This window comes from Scyliorhinus torazame, chromosome 2 (genome assembly GCF_047496885.1).
Source record: "Scyliorhinus torazame isolate Kashiwa2021f chromosome 2, sScyTor2.1, whole genome shotgun sequence".
Lineage (NCBI taxonomy): Eukaryota > Metazoa > Chordata > Chondrichthyes > Carcharhiniformes > Scyliorhinidae > Scyliorhinus > Scyliorhinus torazame.
Genome location: NC_092708.1, coordinates 2117672 through 2140502, shown reverse-complemented (window position 1 = coordinate 2140502; position 22831 = coordinate 2117672). Strand labels below are relative to the sequence as shown.

General features: G+C 55.7%; 1 protein-coding gene across 2 annotated transcripts in view; it reads left to right on the top strand.

Moving 5' to 3' along the window:
- Positions 1-22831, top strand: part of LOC140385826 (tRNA endonuclease ANKZF1-like) — a 118335-nt gene that overhangs the window by 86566 nt on the left and 8938 nt on the right. For both annotated transcript variants that reach the window (XM_072468402.1, XM_072468393.1), the window contains exons 8-9: positions 3629-3740; positions 9745-9912. In XM_072468402.1, the coding sequence (XP_072324503.1) occupies positions 3629-3740; positions 9745-9912 (280 nt within the window). The remainder of the gene's footprint in view (positions 1-3628; positions 3741-9744; positions 9913-22831) is intronic.

Here is a 22831-nt window from a genome sequence, read left to right as displayed (position 1 = left end):
TTTTAATGCAGGAAGTATTACGGGTAAGGCAGATGAACTTAGAGCTTGGATTAGTACTTGGAACTATGATGTTGTTGCCATTACAGAGATCTGGTTGAGGGAAGGGCAGGATTGGCAGCTAAACGTTCCAGGATTTAGATGTTTCAGGCGGGATAGAGGGGGATGTAAAAGGGGTGGCGGAGTTGCACTACTGGTCAGGGAGGATATCACAGCTGTACTACGGGAGGACACCTCAGAGGGCAGTGAGGCTATATGGGTAGAGATCAGGAATAAGAAGGGTGCAGTCACAATGTTGGGGGTTTACTACAGGCCTCCCAACAGCCATCGGGAGATAGAGGAGCAGATAGGTAGACAGATTTTGGAAAAGAGTAAAAACAACAGGGTTGTGGTGATGGGAGACTTCAACTTCCCCAATATTGACTGTGACTCACTTAGTGCCAGGGGCTTAGACGGGGCGGAGTTTGTAAGGAGCATCCAGGAGGGCTTCTTAAAACAATATGTAGACAGTCCAACTAGGGAAGGGGCGATACTGGACCTGGTATTGGGGAATGAGCCTGGCCAGGTGGTAGATGTTTCAGTAGGGGAGCATTTCGGTAACAGTGACCACAATTCAGTAAGTTTTAAAGTTCTGGTGGACAAGGATAAGAGTGGTCCTAGGATGAATGTGCTAAATTGGGGGAAGGCGAATTATAACAATATTAGGCAGGAACTGAAGAACATAGATTGGGGGCGGATGTTTGAGGGCAAATCAACATCTGACATGTGGGATGCTTTCAAGTGGCAGTTGAAAGGAATACAGGACCGGCATGTTCCTGTGAGAAAGAAGGATAAATACGGCAATTTTCGGGAACCTTGGATGACGAGAGATATTGTAGGCCTCGTCAAAAAGAAACAGGAGGCATTTGTCAGGGCTAAAAGGCTGGGAACAGACGAAGCCTGCGTGGAATATAAGGAAAGTAGGAAGGAACTTAAGCAAGGAGTCAGGAGGGCTAGAAGGGGTCACGAAAAGTCATTGGCAAATAGGGTTAAGGAAAATCCCAAGGCTTTTTACACGTACATAAAAAGCAAGAGGGTAGCCAGGGAAAGGGTTGGCCCACTGAAGGATAGGCAAGGGAATCTATGTGTGGAGCCAGAGGAAATGGGTGAGGTACTAAATGAATACTTTGCATCAGTGTTCACCAAAGAGAATAAATTGGTAGATGTTGAGTCTGGGGAAGGGACATTGAGATCCAAAAAGACGAGGTGTTGGGTGTCTTAAAAAATATTAAGGTAGATAAGTCCCCAGGGCCTGATGGGATCTACCCCAGAATACTGAAGGAGGCTGGAGAGGAAATTGCTGAGGCCTTGACAGAAATCTTTGGATCCTCACTGTCTTCAGGGGATGTCCCGGAGGACTGGAGAATAGCCAATGTTGATCCTCTGTTTAAGAAGGGTAGCAAGGATAATCCAGGGAACTACAGGCCGGTGAGCCTTACTTCAGTGGTAGGGAAATTACTGGAGAGAATTCTTCAAGACAGGATTACTCCCATTTGGAAGCAAATGGACGTATTAGTGAGAGGCAGCATGGTTTTGTGAAGGGGAGGTCGTGTCTCACTAACTTGATAGAGTTTTTCGAGGAGGTCACTAAGATGATTGATGCAGGTAGGGCAGTGGATGTTGTCTATATGGACTTCAGTAAGACTAGTACAAAAGGTGAAGTCACACGGGATCAGGGGTGAGCTGGCAAGGTGGATACAGAACTGGCTCGGTCATAGAAGGCAGAGAGTAGCAATGGAAGGATGCTTTTCTAATTGGAGGGCTGTGACCAGTTGTGTTCCACAGGGATCAGTGCTGGGACCTCTGCTCTTTGTAGTATATATAAATGATTTGGAGGAAAATGTAACTGGTCTGATTAGTAAGTTTGCAGACGACACGAAGGTTGGTGGAATTGCGGATAGCGATGAGGACTGTCAGAGGATACAGCAGGATTTAGATTGTCTGGAGACTTTGGTGGAGAGATGGCAGATGGAGTTTAATCCGGACAAATGTGAGGTAATGCATTTTGGAAGGTCTAATGCAGGTAGGGAATATACAGTGATTGGTAGAACCCTCAAGAGTATTGAAAGTCAAAGAGATCTAGGAGTACAGGTCCACAGGTCATTGAAAGGGGCAACACAGGTGGAGAAGGTAGTCAAGAAGGCATACGGCATGCCTGCCTTCATTGGCCGGGGCATTTAGTATAAGAATTGGCAAGTCATGTTGCAGCTGTATAGAACCTTAGTTAGGCCACACTTGGAGTATAGTGTTCAATTCTGGTCGCCACACTACCAGAAGGATGTGGAGGCTTTAGAGAGGGTGCAGAAGAGATTTACCAGAATGTTGCCTGGTATGGAGGGCATTAGCTATGAGGAGCAGTTGAATAAACTCGGTTTGTTCTCACTGGAACGAAGGAGGTTGAGGGGAGACCTGATAGAGGTCTACAAAATTATGAGGGGCATAGACAGAGTGGATAGTCAGAGTCTTTTCCCCAGGGTAGAGGGGTCAATTACTAGGGGGCATAGGTTTAAGGTGCGAGGGGCAAGGTTTAGAGTAGATGTACGAGGCAAGTTTTTTACGCAGAGGGTAGTGGGTGCCTGGAACTCGCTATCGGAGGAGGTAGTGGAAGCAGGGACGACAGTAACATTTAAGGGGCATCTTGACAAATATATGAATAGGATGGGAATGGAGGGATACGGACCCAGGAAGTGTAGAAGATTGTAGTTTAGTCGGGCAGCATGGTCGACGCGGGCTTGGAGGGCCGAAGGGCCTGTTCCTGTGCTGTACATTTCCTTGGTCTTTGTTTGTTCTTGTTCTGGGACAGTGCATTAGGGGAGGTTCCTGTGTCTGGGACAGTGTATTGGGGGAGGTTCCTGTGACTGGGACAGTGTATTGGGGGAGGTTCCCGTGTATGGGACAGTGTATTGGGGGAGGGCCCCGTGTCTGGGACAGTGTATTGGGGATTTCTCGTGTCTGGGACAGTGTATTGGGGAGTTCCCGTGTCTGGGACAGTGTATTGGGGAGGTTCCCGTGTCTGGGACAGTGTATTGGGGAGTTCCCGTGTCTGGGATAGTGTATTGGGGAGTTCCCGTGTCTGGGACAGTGTATTGGGGAGGTTCCCGTGTCTGGGACAGTGTATTGGGGAGGTTCCCGTGTCTGGGACAGTGTATTGGGGAGGTTCCTGTGTCTGGGACAGTGTATTGGGGGAGGTTCCCGTGTCTGGGAGAGTTTATTAGGGAGTTCCCGTGTCTGGGACAGTGTATTGGGGAGGTTCCTGTGTCTGGGACAGGTTCCCATGTCTGGGACAGTGTATTGGGGAGTTCCCGCGTCTGGGACAGTGTATTGGGGAGTTCCCGTGTCTGGGACAGTGTATTGGGGCGTTCCAGTGTCTGGGACAGTGTATTGGGGAGGTTCCCGTGTCTGGGACAGTGTATTGGGGGAGGTTCCCGTGTCTGGGACAGTGTATTGGGGCGTTCCAGTGTCTGGGACAGTGTATTGGGGAGGTTCCCGTGTCTGGGACAGTGTATTGGGGAGGTTCCCGTGTCTGGGACAGTGTATTGGGGAGTTCCCGGGTCCTGTTTCAGGATGTGTGCTGACCTCTGTGTGTTTCCAGGGATAAACGCGGCCGCCCGGCTTACGCTGTGTCCGCGAACAAGGAGACAAGGAATGCGTTCCGGCGATACACGGCGGACCACCCAGAGAGGTACAACTACACACAGGCACAGGTGAGTGTGACGCAGCAGGAGACTGTCTGTCTGCAGCAATCGAGCATCGCGGGGTTCTGCCCACTGACAGTGAGATATTATACAGGGGGGGTTATACCCAGTGTCAGTGAGATATTATACAGGGGGGGTTATACCCAGTGTCAGTGAGATATTATACAGGGGGGGGGGTTATACCCAGTGACAGTGAGACATTATACAGGGGGGTTATACCCAGTGACAGTGAGATATTATACAGGGGGGGTTATACCCAGTGACAGTGAGATATTATACAGGGGGGGTTATACCCAGTGCAGTGATATATTATACAGGGGGGGTTATACCCAGTGACAGTGAGATATTATACAAGGGGGGTTATACCCAGTGACAGTGAGATATTATACAGGGGGGGTTATACCCAGTGACAGTGTGATATTATACAGGGGGGGTTATACCCAGTGACAGAGAGATATTATACAGGGGGGGGTTATACCCAGTGACAGTGAGACATTATACAGGGGGGGTTATACCCAGTGACAGTGAGATATAATACAGGGGGGTTATACCCAGTGACAGTGAGATATTATACAGGGGGGGGTTATACCCAGTGACAGTGAGATATTATACAGGGGGGGTTATACCCAGTGACAGTGAGATATTATACAGGGGGGGGTTATACCCAGTGACAGTGAGATATTATACAGGGGGGGGTTATACCCAGTGACAGTGAGATATTATACAGGGGGGGTTATACCCAGTGACAGTGAGATATTATACAGGGGGGGTTATACCCAGTGACAGTGAGATATTATACAGGGGGGGGTTATACCCAGTGACAGTGAGATATTATACAGGGGGGGGTTATACCCAGTGACAGTGAGATATTATACAGGGGGGGTTATACCCAGTGACAGTGAGATATTATACAGGGGGGGGTTATACCCAGTGACAGTGAGATATTATACAGGGGGGGTTATACCCAGTGACAGTGAGATATTATACAGGGGGGGTTATACCCAGCGACAGTGAGATATTATACAGGGGGGGTTATACCCAGTGACAGTGAGATATTATACAGGGGGGGTTATACCCAGTGACAGTGAGATATTATACAGGGGGGGTTATACCCAGTGTCAGTGAGATATTATACAGGGGGGTTATACCCAGTGACAGTGAGATATTATACAGGGAGGGGGTTATACCCAGTGACAGTGAGATATTATACAGGGGGCGTTATACCCAGTGTCAGTGAGATATTATACAGGGGGGGTTATACCCACTGACAGTGAGATATTATACAGGGGGGTGGGGTTATACCCAGTGACAGTGAGATATTATACAGGGGGGTGACACTGTTATACCCAGTGACACTGTGATATTATACGGGGGGGGGGGGGGGGGGTTATACCCAGTGACAGTGAGACATTATACAGGGTGGGGGCTATACCCAGAGGCAGTGAGATATTATACAGGGGGGGTTATACCCAGTGAAAGTGAGATATTATACAGGAGGGGTTATACCCAGTGACAGTGAGATATTATACAGGGGGGGTTATACCCAGTGACAGTGAGATATTATACAGGGGGGGGGGTTATACCCAGTGACAGTGAGATATTATACAGGGGGGGTTTTACCCAGTGACAGTGAGATATTATACAGGGGGGGTTATAACCAGTGACAGTGAGACATTATACAGGGTGGGGGCTATACCCAGTGTCAGTGAGATATTATACAGGGGGGGTTATACCCAGTGACAGTGAGATATTATACAGGGGGGGTTATACCCAGTGACAGTGAGATATTATACAGGGGGGGTTATACCCAGTGACAGTGAGATATTATACAGGGGGGGGTTATACCCAGTGACAGTGAGATATTATACAGGGGGGGGTTATACCCAGTGACAGTGAGATATTATACAGGGGGGGGGTTATACCCAGTGACAGTGAGATATTATACAGGGAGGGTTATACCCAGTGTCAGTGAGATATTATACAGGGTGGGGGCTATACCCAGTGACAGTGAGATATTATACAGGGGGGGGGTTATACCCAGTGACAGTGAGATATTATACAGGGGGGGTTATACCCAGTGACAGTGAGATATTATACAGGGGGGGGGTTATACCCAGTGACAGTGTGATATTATACAGGGGGGGGTATACCCAGTGACAGTAAGATATTATACAGGGGGGGTTATACCCAGTGACAGTGAGATATTATACAGGGGGGGGTTATACCCAGTGACAGTGAGATATTATACAGGGGGGGGGTTATACCCAGTGACAGTGAGATATTATACAGGGAGGGTTATACCCAGTGTCAGTGAGATATTATACAGGGTGGGGGCTATACCCAGTGACAGTGAGATATTATACAGGGGGGGGTATACCCAGTGTCAGTGAGATATTATACAGGAGGGGTTATACCCAGTGACAGTGAGATATTATACAGGGTGGGGGGGTTATACCCAGGGACAGTGAGATATTATACAGGGAGGGGGTTGTACCCAGTGACAGTGAGATATTATACAGGGGGGGGGTTATGCCCAGTGACTGAGATATTATACAGGGGGGGTTATACCCAGTGTCAGTGAGATATTATACAGGGGGGTTATACCCAGTGACAGTGAGATATTATACAGGGGGGGTTATACCCAGTGACAGTGAGATATTATACAGGGGGGGGGGTTATACCCAGTGACAGTGAGATATTATACAGGGGGGGTTATACCCAGTGACAGTGAGATATTATACAGGGGGGGGGTTATACCCAGTGACAGTGTGATATTATACAGGGGGGGTATACCCAGTGTCAGTGAGATATTATACAGGAGGGGTTATACCCAGTGACAGTGAGATATTATACAGGGTGGGGGGGTTATACCCAGGGACAGTGAGATATTATACAGGGAGGGGGTTGTACCCAGTGACAGTGAGATATTATACAGGGGGGGGGTTATGCCCAGTGACTGAGATATTATACAGGGGGGGTTATACCCAGTGTCAGTGAGATATTATACAGGGGGGTTATACCCAGTGACAGTGAGATATTATACAGGGGGGGTTATACCCAGTGACAGTGAGATATTATACAGGGGGGGGGGTTATACCCAGTGACAGTGAGATATTATACAAGGGGGGGTTATGCCCAGTGATGGTGAGATATTATACAGGGGGGGTTATACCCAGCGTCAGTGAGATATTATACAGGGGGGGGGAGTTATACCCAGTGACAGTGTGATATTATACAGGGGGGGGGTATACCCAGTGACAGTGAGATATTATACAGGGGGGCGGTTATACCCAGTGTCAGTGAGATATTATACAGGGGGGGTTATACCCAGTGACAGTGAGATATTATACAGGGGGGGGGGGGTTATACCTAGTGACAGTGAGATATTATACAGGGGGGGGGGGGAGTTATACCCAGTGACAGTGTGATATTATACAGGGGGGGGGTATACCCAGTGACAGTGAGATATTATACAGGGGGGCGGTTATACCCAGTGTCAGTGAGATATTATACAGGGGGGGTTATACCCAGTGACAGTGAGATATTATACAGGGAGGGGGGTTATACCCAGTGACAGTGAGATATTATACAGGGGGGTTATACCCAGTGGCAGTGAGATATTATACAGGAAGGGTTATACCCAGTGACAGTGAGATATTATACAGGGAGGGGTTATACCCAGTGTCAGTGAGATATTATACAGGGGGGGTTATACCCAGTGACAGTGAGATATTATACAGGGGGGTTATACCCAGTGTCAGTGAGATATACAGGGGGGGGGGGTTATACCCAGTGTCAGTGAGATATTATACAGGGAGGGGGTTATACCCACTGACAGTGAGATATTATACAGGGGGTGTTATACCCAGTGACAGTGAGATATTATACAGGGAGGGTTATACCCAGTGACAGTGAGATATTATACAGGGGGGGTTATACCCAGTGACAGTGAGATATTATACAGGGGGGGGTTATGCCCAGTGACAGTGAGATATTATACAGGGGGGGTTATACCCAGTGTCAGTGAGATATTATACAGGGGGGGTTATACCCAGTGACAGTGTGATATTATACAGGGGGGGTATACCCAGTGACTGTGAGATATTATAGAGGGGGGGTTATACCCAGTGACAGTGAGATATTATACAGGGAGGGGGGGTTATACCCAGTGTCAGTGAGATATACAGGGGGGGGTTATACCCAGTGACAGTGAGATATTATACAGCGGGGGTTATACCCAGTGACAGAGATATTATACAGGGGGGATTATACCCAGTGTCAGTGAGATATTATACAGGGGGGGGGGGGTTATGCCCAGTGTCAGTGAGATATTATACAGGGGGGGTTATACCCAGTGACAGTGAGATATTATACAGGGGGGGTTATACCCAGTGACAGTGAGATATTATAGAGGGGGGGTTATACCCAGTGACAGTGAGATATTATACAGGGTGGGGTTATACCCAGTGACAGTGAGATATTATACAGGGGGGGTTATACCCAGTGACAGTGAGATATTATACAGGGGGGGGTTATACCCAGTGACAGTGAGATATTATACAGGGGGGGTTATACCCAGTGACAGTGAGATATTATACAGGGGGGGTTATACCCAGTGACAGTGAGATATTATACAGGGGGGGTTATACCCAGTGACAGTGAGATATTATACAGGGGGGGTTATACCCAGTGACAGTGAGATATTATACAGGGTGGGGTTATACCCAGTGTCAATGAGATATTATACAGGGGGGGTTATACCCAGTGACAGTGAGATATTATACAGGGGGGGTTATACCCAGTGACAGTGAGATATTATACAGGGGGGGGTTATACCCAGTGACAGTGAGATATTATACAGGGGGGGTTATACCCAGTGACAGTGAGATATTATACAGGGTGGGGTTATACCCAGTGTCAGTGAGATATTATACAGGGGGGGGTTATTATCTGGGGGCGGGGGGGTTATTATCAGTGCGGGAGGGTGGTGTTATCTGGGGTTGGGGGGGTTATTATCTGGGGCTGTGGGGGCTATCTGGGGGTGGGGGGGTTTTCTGGGGGTGGGGGAGTTATCTGGTGGTGGTGGGGGTAATTATCTGGGGGTGTGGGGGTTATTATCCGGTGGTGGGTGGTCTTATTATCTAGGGGTGGGAGGGGGGTTATCCGGGGGTGGGCGGGTTATCCGGGGGTGGGGGGGTTATCTGGTAGTGGGGGGTTATTATCTGGGGGTGGAGGGGTTATTATCTGGGGGTGGGGGGGTTATCTGGGGGTGGGGGCATTATCTGGGGGTGGGGGGGTTGTTATCCAGGGGTGGGGGGGTTATTATCCAGCGGTGGGGGGTTTATTAACGTGGGTGGGGGGGTTATCTGGGGGTGGGGGGGGGTTATTATCGGGGTGGAGGTGTTATCTGGGGGTGGGGGAGTTATTATCTGGGGGTGGGGGGGGTAATTATCTGGGGGTGGGGGTAATTATCTGGGAGTGGGGGTAATTATCCGGGGGTGGGTGGTCAAATTATCCGGGGGTGGGAGGGGGTTATCTGCGGGTGGGGGGGGTTCTTATCTGGGGGTGGAGGGGCTATTATCTGAGGGTGGAGGGGTTATTATCTGGGGGTGGGGGGGGTTATTATCTGGGTGTGGGGGGGGTTATTATCTGGGTGTGGGGGGGTGGTTATTATCTGGGGGTGGAGGGGCTATTATCTGAGGGTGGAGGGGTTATTATCTGGGGGTGGGGGGGGTTATCTGTGGGTAGGGGGTGTTATTATCTGTGGGTGGGGGTGTTATTATCTGGGGGAGGGGGGTGGTTTATCTGGGGGTGGGGTCTATTACCTGGGGGTGGGGTGGTTATCTGGGGTTGGGGTGATTATTATCTGGGGGTGGGGGGTTATTATCAGTGCGGGGGGGCATTTATTATCAGTGCGGGGGGTAGTTTGTTCTCTGGCGGGGGGCGGGGGGGGGGGGGGGGGGGGTTCTGCCCAGGAGCTGACAGATATCTGGCACCTTTTCTGTTTTTACAGATTTCTGCTCCCTTATCCTCTGAGATTGAGTTTAAAAAAGCTGAAAAGAAACGAGCTCAAAAAATGGCCAAGAAACTGAGAGAGAGAGAAGTGAAGGCACAGAGAAAGCAAATGGAAAAGGAGGAGATCGAGAAGAACAAATTCTCCACCATGAGTGAGAGAGAAAAGGTAGGAGGATGTTAGCGCGGGAGAGAGTGTCAGGGGAGGGGGGAGACTGAGCTAGTGGGGAGTGAGGATTCGGATGGGTTTGTGAGAGAGGGGATAGTGAGGATTCGGAGGGGATAGTGAGGATTCGGAGGGGATAGTGAGAATTCGGAGGGGATAGTGAGGATTCGGAGGGGATAGTGAGGATTCGGAGGGGATAGTGAGGATTCGGAGGGGATAGTGAGGATTCGGAGGGGATAGTGAGGATTCGGAGGGGATAGTGAGGATTCGGAGGGGATAGTGAGGATTCGGAGGTGTTAGTGAGGATTAGGAGGGGATAATGAGGATTCGGAGGGGATAGTGAGGATTCGGAGGGGATAGTGAGGATTCGGAGGGGATAGTGAGGATTCGGAGGGGATAGTGAGGATTCGGAGGGGATAGTGAGGATTCGGAGGGGTTAGTGAGGATTCGGAGGGGATAGTGAGGATTCGGAGGGGATAGTGAGGATTCGGAGGGGATAGTGAGGATTCGGAGGGGATAGTGAGGATTCGGAGGGGATAGTGAGGATTCGGCGGGGATAGTGAGGATTCGGAGGGGATAGTGAGGATTCGGAGGGGGAGTGAGGGAGGGGACCCTGGAGGTGAGTATTGTGGGACAGAGTGATCGTCACACAACAGCTCGGATTACCAGGCTGACCCCGACTGACCATTGTCCCCCTGGCGTTGGATAAGGGGCAGGATGGTTCCTGGCTGTGATTGGGTAAGTGACAGAATGGTGCCCGGCTGTGATTGGGTAAGGGGCAGGATGGGGCCCGGCGGTGATTGGGTAAGGGGCAGGATGGTGTCTGGCTGTGATTGGGTAAGGGGCAGCATGGGGCCCGGCGGTGATTGGGTAAGGGGCAGGATGGTGTCTGGCTGTGATTGGGTAAGGGGCAGGATGGTGCCCGGCTGTGATTGGGTAAGGGGCGGGTTGGTGTCTGGCTGTGATTGGGTAAGGGGCAAGATGGTGCCCGGCTGTGATTGGGTAAGGGGCAGGATGGTGCCCGGCTGTGATTGGGTAAGGGGCAGAATGGTGTCCACCTGTGATTGGGTAAGGGGCAGCATTGTTCCCGGCTGTGATTGGGTAAGGGGCAGAATGGTGTCTGGCTGTGATTGGGTAAGGGACAGGATGGTGTCTGGCTGTGATTGGGTTAGGGACAGGATGGTGTCGGGCTGTGATTGGGTAAGGGGTAGGATGGTGACCGGCTGTGATTGGGTTAGGGACAGGATGGTGTCGGGCTGTGATTGGGTAAGGGGTAGGATGGTGACCGGCTGTGATTGGGTAAGGGGCAGGATGGTGCCCAGCTGTGATTGGGTAAGGGGCAGGATGGTGACCACCTGTGATTGGGTAAGGGGCAGGATGGTGACCGGCTGTGATTGGGTAAGGGGCAGGATGGTGTTGGGCTGTGATTGGGTAAGGGGCAGGATGGTGCCCGGCTGTGATTGGGTAAGGGGCAGGATGGTGACTGGCTGTGATTGGGTAAGGGGCAGGATGGTGACCGGCTGTGATTGGGTAAGGGGCAGTATGATGTCGGGCTGTGATTGGGTAAGGGGCAGGATGGTGCCCGGCTGTGATTGGGTAAGGGGCAGGTTGGTGTCGGGCTGTGATTGGGTAAGGGGCAGGTGGTGCCCGGCTCTGATTGGATAAGGGGCAGGATGGTGTCGGGCTGTGATTGGGTAAGGGGCAGGATGGTGCCCGGCTGTGATTGGGTAAGGGACAGGATGGTGCCCGGCTGTGACTGGGTAAGGGGCGGGATGGTGTCGGACTGTGATTGGGTATGGGGCAGGATGGTGTTGACCTGTGATTGGGTAAGGGGCAGGATGGTGTCCACCTGTGATTGGGTGAGGGGCAGGATGGTGTCGGGCTGTGATTGGGTAAGGGGCAGGATGGTGTCCACCTGTGATTGGGTAAGGGACAGGTGGTGCCCGGCTGTGATTGGGTAAGGGGCAGGATGGTGCCCGGCTGTGATTGGGTGAGGGGCAGGATGGTGTCGGGCTGTGATTGGGTAAGGGACAGGATGGTGCCTGGCTGTGATTGGGTAAGGGGCAGGATGGTGTCGGGCTGTGATTGGGTAAGGGGCAGGACGGTGCCCGACTGTGATTGGGGAAGGATGGTGCCCGGCTGTGATTGGGTAAGGGGCAGGATGGTGTCGGGCTGTGATTGGGTAAGGGGCAGGATGGTGTTGGGCAGTGATTGGGTAAGGGGCAGGTAGTGCCCGGCTGTGATTGGGTATGGGGCAGGATGGTGCCCGGCTGTGATTGGGTAAGGGGCAGGATGGTGTCGGGCTGTGATTGGGTAAGGGGCAGGATGGTGTTGGGCTGTGATTGGGTAAGGGGCAGGATGGTGTTGGGCAGTGATTGGGTAAGGGGCAGGTAGTGCCCGGCTGTGATTGGGTAAGGGACAGGATGGTGCCTGGCTGTGATTGGGTAAGGGGCAGGATGGTGTTGGGCTGTGATTGGGTAAGGGGCAGGACGGTGCCCGACTGTGATTGGGGAAGGATGGTGCCCGGCTGTGATTGGGTAAGGGGCAGGATGGTGTCGGGCTGTGATTGGGTAAGGGGCAGGATGGTGTTGGGCAGTGATTGGGTAAGGGGCAGGTAGTGCCCGGCTGTGATTGGGTATGGGGCAGGATGGTGCCCGGCTGTGATTGGGTAAGGGGCAGGATGGTGTCGGGCTGTGATTGGGTAAGGGGCAGGATGGTGTTGGGCTGTGATTGGGTAAGGGGCAGGATGGTGCCCGGCTGTGATTGGGTAAGGGGCAGGATGTTGTTGGGCTGTGATTGGGTAAGGGGCAGGATGGTGCCCGGCTGTAAATGGGTAAGGGGCAGGATGGTGTCGGGCTGTGATTGGGTAAGGGGCAGGATGGTGCCCGGCTGTGATTGGGTAAGGGGCAGGATGGTGACCGGCTGTGATTGGGTAAGGGGCAGGATGGTGCCCGGCTGTGATTGGGTAAGGGGCAGGATGGTGTCGGGCTGTGATTGGGTAAGGTGCAGGATGGTGCCTGGCTGTGATTGGGTAAGGGGCAGGATGGTGTCGGGCTGTGATTGGGTAAGGGGCAGGTGGTGCCCAGCTCTGATTGGATAAGGGGCAGGATGGTGTCGGGCTGTGATTGGGTAAGGGGCAGGATGTGCCCGGCTGTGATTGGGTAAGGGACAGGATGGTGCCCGGCTGTGATTGGGTAAGGGGCGGGATGTGCCCGGCTGTGATTGGGTAAGGGACAGGATGGTGCCCGGCTGTGATTGGGTAAGGGGCAGGATGGTGTCCACCTGTGATTGGGTAAGGGGCAGGATGGTGTCCACCTATGATTGGGTAAGGGGCAGGATGGTGTCCACCTGTGATTGGGTAAGGGACAGGTGGTGCCCGGCTGTGATTGGGTAAGGGGCAGGATGGTGTCCACCTGTGATTGGGTAAGGGGCAGGATGGTGTTGCGCTATGATTGGGTAAGGGGCAGGTGGTGCCCGGCTGTGATTGGGTAAGGGACAGGTGGTGCCCGGCTGTGATTGGGTGAGGGGCAGGATGGTGTTGGGCTGTGATTGGGTAAGGGACAGTATGGTGCCCGGCTGTGATTGGGTAAGGCGCAGGATGGTGTCGGGCTGTGATTGGGTAAGGGGCAGGACGGTGCCCGACTGTGATTGGGGAAGGGGCAGGATGGTGCCCGGCTGTGATTGGGTAAGGGGCAGGTTGGTGCCCGGCTGTGATTGGGTAAGGGACAGGATGGTGTCGGGCTGTGATTGGGTAAGGGGCAGGATGGTGCCCGGCTGTGATTGGGTAAGGGGCAGGATCGTGCCCGGCTGTGATTGGGTAAGAGGCAGGATGGTGTCGGGCAGTGATTGGGTAAGGGGCAGTTAGTGCCCGGCTGCGATTGTGTATGGGGCAGGATGGTGCCCGGCTGTGATTGGGTAAGGGGCAGGATGGTGTCGGGCTGTGATTGGGTAAGGGGCAGGATGGTGCCTGGCTGTGATTGGGTAAGGGGCAGGATGGTGCCCGGCTGTGATTGGGTCAGGGGCAGGATGGTGCCCGGCTGTGATTGGGTCAGGGGCAGGATGGTGCCCGGCTGTGATTGGGTCAGGGGCAGGATGGTGCCCGGCTGTGATTGGGTCAGGGGCAGGATGGTGCCCGGCTGTGATTGGGTAAGGGACAGGATGGTGCCCGGCTGTGATTGGGTAAGGGGCGGGTTGGTGTCTGGCTGTGATTGGGTAAGGGGCAGGATGGTGCCCGGCTGTGATTGGGTAAGGGGCAGGATGGTGCCCGACTGTGATTGGGTAAGGGGCAGGATGGTGCCCGGCTGTGATTGGGTAAGGGGCAGGATGGTGCCCGGCTGTGATTGGGTAAGGGACAGGATGGTGCCTGGCTGTGATTGGGTAAGGGGCAGGATGGTGCCCGGCTGTGATTGGGTCAGGGGCAGGATGGTGCCCGGCTGTGATTGGGTAAAGGGCAGGATGGTGCCCGGCTGTGATTGGGTAAGGGACAGGATGGTGTCGGACTGTGATTGGGTATGGGGCAGGATGGTGTCCACCTGTGATTGGGTAAGGGGCAGGATGGTGTCGGGCTGTGATTGGGTAAGGGACAGGTGGTGCCCGGCTGTGATTGGGTAAGGGGCAGGATGGTGCCCGGCTGTGATTGGGTGAGGGGCAGGATGGTGTCGGGCTGTGATTGGGTAAGGGACAGGATGGTGCCTGGCTGTGATTGGGTAAGGGGCAGGATGGTGTCGGGCTGTGATTGGGTAAGGGGCAGGATGGTGCCTGGCTGTGATTGGGTAAGGGACAGGTGGTGCCCGGCTGTGATTGGGTAAGGGGCAGGATGGTGCCCGGCTGTGATTGGGTGAGGGGCAGGATGGTGTCAGGCTGTGATTGGGTAAGGGACAGGATGGTGCCTGGCTGTGATTGGGTAAGGGGCAGGATGGTGTCGGGCTGTGATTGGGTATGGGGCAGGATGGTGCCCGGCTGTGATTGGGTAAGGGGCAGGATGGTGCCCGACTGTGATTGGGGAAGGATGGTGCCCGGCTGTGATTGGGTAAGGGGCAGGATGGTGTCGGGCTGTGATTGGGTAAGGGGCAGGATGGTGTTGGGCAGTGATTGGGTAAGGGGCAGGTAGTGCCCGGCTGTGATTGGGTATGGGGCAGGATGGTGCCCGGCTGTGATTGGGTAAGGGGCAGGATGGTGTCGGGCTGTGATTGGGTAAGGGGCAGGATGGTGTTGGGCTGTGATTGGGTAAGGGGCAGGATGGTGCCCGGCTGTCATTGGGTAAGGGGCAGGATGTTGTTGGGCTGTGATTGGGTAAGGGGCACGATGGTGCCCGGCTGTGATTGGGTAAGGGGCAGGATGTTGTTGGGCTGTGATTGGGTAAGGGGCAGGATGGTGTCGGGCTGTGATTGGGTAAGGGGCAGGATGGTGACCGGCTGTGATTGGGTAAGGGGCAGGATGGTGCCCGGCTGTGATTGGGTAAGGGGCAGGATGGTGTCGGGCTGTGATTGGGTAAGGTGCAGGATGGTGCCTGGCTGTGATTGGGTAAGGGGCAGGATGGTGTCGGGCTGTGATTGGGTAAGGGGCAGGTGGTGCCCAGCTCTGATTGGATAAGGGGCAGGACGGTGTCGGGCTGTGATTGGGTAAGGGGTGGGATGGTGTCGGACTGTGATTGGGTAAGGGGCAGGATGGTGTCCACCTGTGATTGGGTAAGGGGCAGGATGGTGTCCACCTGTGATTGGGTAAGGGACAGGTGGTGCCCGGCTGTGATTGGGTAAGGGGCAGGATGGTGTTGCGCTATGATTGGGTAAGGGGCAGGTGGTGCCCGGCTGTGATTGGGTAAGGGACAGGTGGTGCCCGGCTGTGATTGGGTAAGGGGCAGGATGGTGCCTGGCTGTGATTGGGTGAGGGGCAGGATGGTGTTGGGCTGTGATTGGGTAAGGGACAGTATGGTGCCCGGCTGTGATTGGGTAAGGGGCAGGATGGTGTCGGGCTGTGATTGGGTAAGGGGCAGGACGGTGCCCGACTGTGATTGGGGAAGGGGCAGGATGGTGCCCGGCTGTGATTGGGTAAGGGGCAGGTTGGTGCCCGGCTGTGATTGGGTAAGGGGCAGGATGGTGTCGGGCTGTGATTGGGTAAGGGGCAGGATGGTGCCCGGCTGTGATTGGGTAAGGGGCAGGACGGTGCCCGACTGTGATTGGGGAAGGGGCAGGATGGTGCCCGGCTGTGATTGGGTAAGGGGCAGGTTGGTGCCCGGCTGTGATTGGGTAAGGGACAGAATGGTGTCGGGCTGTGATTGGGTAAGGGGCAGGATGGTGCCCGGCTGTGATTGGGTAAGGGACAGGATGGTGCCCGGCTGTGATTGGGTAAGAGGCAGGATGGTGTCGGGCTGTGATTGGGTATGGGGCAGGATGGTGCCCGGCTGTGATTGGGTAAGGGGCAGTTAGTGCCCGGCTGCGATTGTGTATGGGGCAGGATGGTGCCCGGCTGTGATTGGGTAAGGGGCAGGATGGTGTTGGGCTGTGATTGGGTCAGGGGCAGGATGGTGCCCGGCTGTGATTGGGTAAGGGGCAGGATGGTGCCCGGCTGTGATTGGGTCAGGGGCAGGATGGTGCCCGGCTGTGATTGGGTAAGGGACAGGATGGTGCCCAGCTGTGATTGGGTCAGGGGCAGGATGGTGCCCGGCTGTGATTGGGTAAGGGGCAGGATGGTGCCCGGCTGTGATTGGGTAAGGGGCAGGATGGTGCCCAGCTGTGATTGGGTCAGGGGCAGGATGGTGCCCGGCTGTGATTGGGTAAGGGGCAGTATGATGTCGGGCTGTGATTGGGTAAGGGGCAGGATGGTGTCGGGCTGTGATTGGGTAAGGGGCAGGATGGTGCCCGGCTGTGATTGGGTAAGGGGCAGGATGGTGTCGGGCTGTGATTGGGTAAGGGGCAGGTGGTGCCCGGCTCTGATTGGATAAGGGGCAGGATGGTGTCGGGCTGTGATTGGGTAAGGGGCAGGATGGTGCCCGGCTGTGATTGGGTAAGGGACAGGATGGTGCCCGGCTGTGACTGGGTAAGGGGCGGGATGGTGTCGGACTGTGATTGGGTATGGGGCAGGATGGTGTTGACCTGTGATTGGGTAAGGGGCAGGATGGTGTCCACCTGTGATTGGGTGAGGGGCAGGATGGTGTCGGGCTGTGATTGGGTAAGGGGCAGGATGGTGTCCACCTGTGATTGGGTAAGGGACAGGTGGTGCCCGGCTGTGATTGGGTAAGGGGCAGGATGGTGCCCGGCTGTGATTGGGTGAGGGGCAGGATGGTGTCGGGCTGTGATTGGGTAAGGGACAGGATGGTGCCTGGCTGTGATTGGGTAAGGGGCAGGATGGTGTCGGGCTGTGATTGGGTAAGGGGCAGGACGGTGCCCGACTGTGATTGGGGAAGGATGGTGCCCGGCTGTGATTGGGTAAGGGGCAGGATGGTGTCGGGCTGTGATTGGGTCAGGGGCAGGATGGTGTTGGGCAGTGATTGGGTAAGGGGCAGGTAGTGCCCGGCTGTGATTGGGTATGGGGCAGGATGGTGCCCGGCTGTGATTGGGTAAGGGGCAGGATGGTGTCGGGCTGTGATTGGGTAAGGGGCAGGATGGTGTTGGGCTGTGATTGGGTAAGGGGCAGGATGTTGTTGGGCTGTGATTGGGTAAGGGGCAGGATGGTGTTGGGCAGTGATTGGGTAAGGGGCAGGTAGTGCCCGGCTGTGATTGGGTAAGGGACAGGATGGTGCCTGGCTGTGATTGGGTAAGGGGCAGGATGGTGTCGGGCTGTGATTGGGTAAGGGGCAGGACGGTGCCCGACTGTGATTGGGGAAGGATGGTGCCCGGCTGTGATTGGGTAAGGGGCAGGATGGTGTCGGGCTGTGATTGGGTAAGGGGCAGGATGGTGTTGGGCAGTGATTGGCTAAGGGGCAGGTAGTGCCCGGCTGTGATTGGGTATGGGGCAGGATGGTGCCCGGCTGTGATTGGGTAAGGGGCAGGATGGTGTCGGGCTGTGATTGGGTAAGGGGCAGGATGGTGTTGGGCTGTGATTGGGTAAGGGGCAGGATGGTGCCCGGCTGTGATTGGGTAAGGGGCAGGATGTTGTTGGGCTGTGATTGGGTAAGGGGCAGGATGGTGCCCGGCTGTAAATGGGTAAGGGGCAGGATGGTGTCGGGCTGTGATTGGGTAAGGGGCAGGATGGTGCCCGGCTGTGATTGGGTAAGGGGCAGGATGGTGACCGGCTGTGATTGGGTAAGGGGCAGGATGGTGCCCGGCTGTGATTGGGTAAGGGGCAGGATGGTGTCGGGCTGTGATTGGGTAAGGTGCAGGATGGTGCCTGGCTGTGATTGGGTAAGGGGCAGGATGGTGTCGGGCTGTGATTGGGTAAGGGGCAGGTGGTGCCCAGCTCTGATTGGATAAGGGGCAGGATGGTGTCGGGCTGTGATTGGGTAAGGGGCAGGATGTGCCCGGCTGTGATTGGGTAAGGGACAGGATGGTGCCCGGCTGTGATTGGGTAAGGGGCGGGATGGTGTCGGACTGTGATTGGGTAAGGGGCAGGATGTGCCCGGCTGTGATTGGGTAAGGGACAGGATGGTGCCCGGCTGTGATTGGGTAAGGGGCAGGATGGTGTCCACCTGTGATTGGGTAAGGGGCAGGATGGTGTCCACCTATGATTGGGTAAGGGGCAGGATGGTGTCCACCTGTGATTGGGTAAGGGACAGGTGGTGCCCGGCTGTGATTGGGTAAGGGGCAGGATGGTGTCCACCTGTGATTGGGTAAGGGGCAGGATGGTGTTGCGCTATGATTGGGTAAGGGGCAGGTGGTGCCCGGCTGTGATTGGGTAAGGGACAGGTGGTGCCCGGCTGTGATTGGGTGAGGGGCAGGATGGTGTTGGGCTGTGATTGGGTAAGGGACAGTATGGTGCCCGGCTGTGATTGGGTAAGGGGCAGGATGGTGTCGGGCTGTGATTGGGTAAGGGGCAGGACGGTGCCCGACTGTGATTGGGGAAGGGGCAGGATGGTGCCCGGCTGTGATTGGGTAAGGGGCAGGTTGGTGCCCGGCTGTGATTGGGCAAGGGACAGGATGGTGTCGGGCTGTGATTGGGTAAGGGGCAGGATGGTGCCCGGCTGTGATTGGGTAAGGGGCAGGATCGTGCCCGGCTGTGATTGGGTAAGAGGCAGGATGGTGTCGGGCAGTGATTGGGTAAGGGGCAGTTAGTGCCCGGCTGCGATTGTGTATGGGGCAGGATGGTGCCCGGCTGTGATTGGGTAAGGGGCAGGATGGTGTCGGGCTGTGATTGGGTAAGGGGCAGGATGGTGCCTGGCTGTGATTGGGTAAGGGGCAGGATGGTGCCCGGCTGTGATTGGGTCAGGGGCAGGATGGTGCCCGGCTGTGATTGGGTCAGGGGCAGGATGGTGCCCGGCTGTGATTGGGTCAGGGGCAGGATGGTGCCCGGCTGTGATTGGGTCAGGGGCAGGATGGTGCCCGGCTGTGATTGGGTAAGGGACAGGATGGTGCCCGGCTGTGATTGGGTAAGGGGCGGGTTGGTGTCTGGCTGTGATTGGGTAAGGGGCAGGATGGTGCCCGGCTGTGATTGGGTAAGGGGCAGGATGGTGCCCGACTGTGATTGGGTAAGGGGCAGGATGGTGCCCGGCTGTGATTGGGTAAGGGGCAGGATGGTGCCCGGCTGTGATTGGGTAAGGGACAGGATGGTGCCTGGCTGTGATTGGGTAAGGGGCAGGATGGTGCCCGGCTGTGATTGGGTCAGGGGCAGGATGGTGCCCGGCTGTGATTGGGTAAAGGGCAGGATGGTGCCCGGCTGTGATTGGGTAAGGGACAGGATGGTGTCGGACTGTGATTGGGTATGGGGCAGGATGGTGTCCACCTGTGATTGGGTAAGGGGCAGGATGGTGTCGGGCTGTGATTGGGTAAGGGACAGGTGGTGCCCGGCTGTGATTGGGTAAGGGGCAGGATGGTGCCCGGCTGTGATTGGGTGAGGGGCAGGATGGTGTCGGGCTGTGATTGGGTAAGGGACAGGATGGTGCCTGGCTGTGATTGGGTAAGGGGCAGGATGGTGTCGGGCTGTGATTGGGTAAGGGGCAGGATGGTGCCTGGCTGTGATTGGGTAAGGGACAGGTGGTGCCCGGCTGTGATTGGGTAAGGGGCAGGATGGTGCCCGGCTGTGATTGGGTGAGGGGCAGGATGGTGTCAGGCTGTGATTGGGTAAGGGACAGGATGGTGCCTGGCTGTGATTGGGTAAGGGGCAGGATGGTGTCGGGCTGTGATTGGGTATGGGGCAGGATGGTGCCCGGCTGTGATTGGGTAAGGAGCAGGATGGTGCCCGACTGTGATTGGGGAAGGATGGTGCCCGGCTGTGATTGGGTAAGGGGCAGGATGGTGTCGGGCTGTGATTGGGTAAGGGGCAGGATGGTGTTGGGCAGTGATTTGGTAAGGGGCAGGTAGTGCCCGGCTGTGATTGGGTATGGGGCAGGATGGTGCCCGGCTGTGATTGGGTAAGGGGCAGGATGATGTCGGGCTGTGATTGGGTAAGGGGCAGGATGGTGTTGGGCTGTGATTGGGTAAGGGGCAGGATGGTGCCCGGCTGTCATTGGGTAAGGGGCAGGATGTTGTTGGGCTGTGATTGGGTAAGGGGCACGATGGTGCCCGGCTGTGATTGGGTAAGGGGCAGGATGTTGTTGGGCTGTGATTGGGTAAGGGGCAGGATGGTGTCGGGCTGTGATTGGGTAAGGGGCAGGATGGTGACCGGCTGTGATTGGGTAAGGGGCAGGATGGTGCCCGGCTGTGATTGGGTAAGGGGCAGGATGGTGTCGGGCTGTGATTGGGTAAGGTGCAGGATGGTGCCTGGCTGTGATTGGGTAAGGGGCAGGATGGTGTCGGGCTGTGATTGGGTAAGGGGCAGGTGGTGCCCAGCTCTGATTGGATAAGGGGCAGGACGGTGTCGGGCTGTGATTGGGTAAGGGGCAGGATGTGCCCGGCTGTGATTGGGTAAGGGACAGGATGGTGCCCGGCTGTGATTGGGTAAGGGGTGGGATGGTGTCGGACTGTGATTGGGTAAGGGGCAGGATGGTGTCCACCTGTGATTGGGTAAGGGGCAGGATGGTGTCCACCTGTGATTGGGTAAGGGACAGGTGGTGCCCGGCTGTGATTGGGTAAGGGGCAGGATGGTGTTGCGCTATGATTGGGTAAGGGGCAGGTGGTGCCCGGCTGTGATTGGGTAAGGGACAGGTGGTGCCCGGCTGTGATTGGGTAAGGGGCAGGATGGTGCCTGGCTGTGATTGGGTGAGGGGCAGGATGGTGTTGGGCTATGATTGGGTAAGGGACAGTATGGTGCCCGGCTGTGATTGGGTAAGGGGCAGGATGGTGTCGGGCTGTGATTGGGTAAGGGGCAGGACGGTGCCCGACTGTGATTGGGGAAGGGGCAGGATGGTGCCCGGCTGTGATTGGGTAAGGGGCAGGATGGTGTCCACCTGTGATTGGGTAAGGGGCAGGATGGTGTCCACCTATGATTGGGTAAGGGGCAGGATGGTGTCCACCTGTGATTGGGTAAGGGACAGGTGGTGCCCGGCTGTGATTGGGTAAGGGGCAGGATGGTGTCCACCTGTGATTGGGTAAGGGGCAGGATGGTGTTGCGCTATGATTGGGTAAGGGGCAGGTGGTGCCCGGCTGTGATTGGGTAAGGGACAGGTGGTGCCCGGCTGTGATTGGGTGAGGGGCAGGATGGTGTTGGGCTGTGATTGGGTAAGGGACAGTATGGTGCCCGGCTGTGATTGGGTAAGGGGCAGGATGGTGTCGGGCTGTGATTGGGTAAGGGGCAGGACGGTGCCCGACTGTGATTGGGGAAGGGGCAGGATGGTGCCCGGCTGTGATTGGGTAAGGGGCAGGTTGGTGCCCGGCTGTGATTGGGTAAGGGACAGGATGGTGTCGGGCTGTGATTGGGTAAGGGGCAGGATGGTGCCCGGCTGTGATTGGGTAAGGGGCAGGATCGTGCCCGGCTGTGATTGGGTAAGAGGCAGGATGGTGTCGGGCAGTGATTGGGTAAGGGGCAGTTAGTGCCCGGCTGCGATTGTGTATGGGGCAGGATGGTGCCCGGCTGTGATTGGGTAAGGGGCAGGATGGTGTCGGGCTGTGATTGGGTAAGGGGCAGGATGGTGCCTGGCTGTGATTGGGTAAGGGGCAGGATGGTGCCCGGCTGTGATTGGGTCAGGGGCAGGATGGTGCCCGGCTGTGATTGGGTCAGGGGCAGGATGGTGCCCGGCTGTGATTGGGTCAGGGGCAGGATGGTGCCCGGCTGTGATTGGGTCAGGGGCAGGATGGTGCCCGGCTGTGATTGGGTAAGGGACAGGATGGTGCCCGGCTGTGATTGGGTAAGGGGCGGGTTGGTGTCTGGCTGTGATTGGGTAAGGGGCAGGATGGTGCCCGGCTGTGATTGGGTAAGGGGCAGGATGGTGCCCGACTGTGATTGGGTAAGGGGCAGGATGGTGCCCGGCTGTGATTGGGTAAGGGGCAGGATGGTGCCCGGCTGTGATTGGGTAAGGGACAGGATGGTGCCTGGCTGTGATTGGGTAAGGGGCAGGATGGTGCCCGGCTGTGATTGGGTCAGGGGCAGGATGGTGCCCGGCTGTGATTGGGTAAAGGGCAGGATGGTGCCCGGCTGTGATTGGGTAAGGGACAGGATGGTGTCGGACTGTGATTGGGTATGGGGCAGGATGGTGTCCACCTGTGATTGGGTAAGGGGCAGGATGGTGTCGGGCTGTGATTGGGTAAGGGACAGGTGGTGCCGGGCTGTGATTGGGTAAGGGGCAGGATGGTGCCCGGCTGTGATTGGGTGAGGGGCAGGATGGTGTCGGGCTGTGATTGGGTAAGGGACAGGATGGTGCCTGGCTGTGATTGGGTAAGGGGCAGGATGGTGTCGG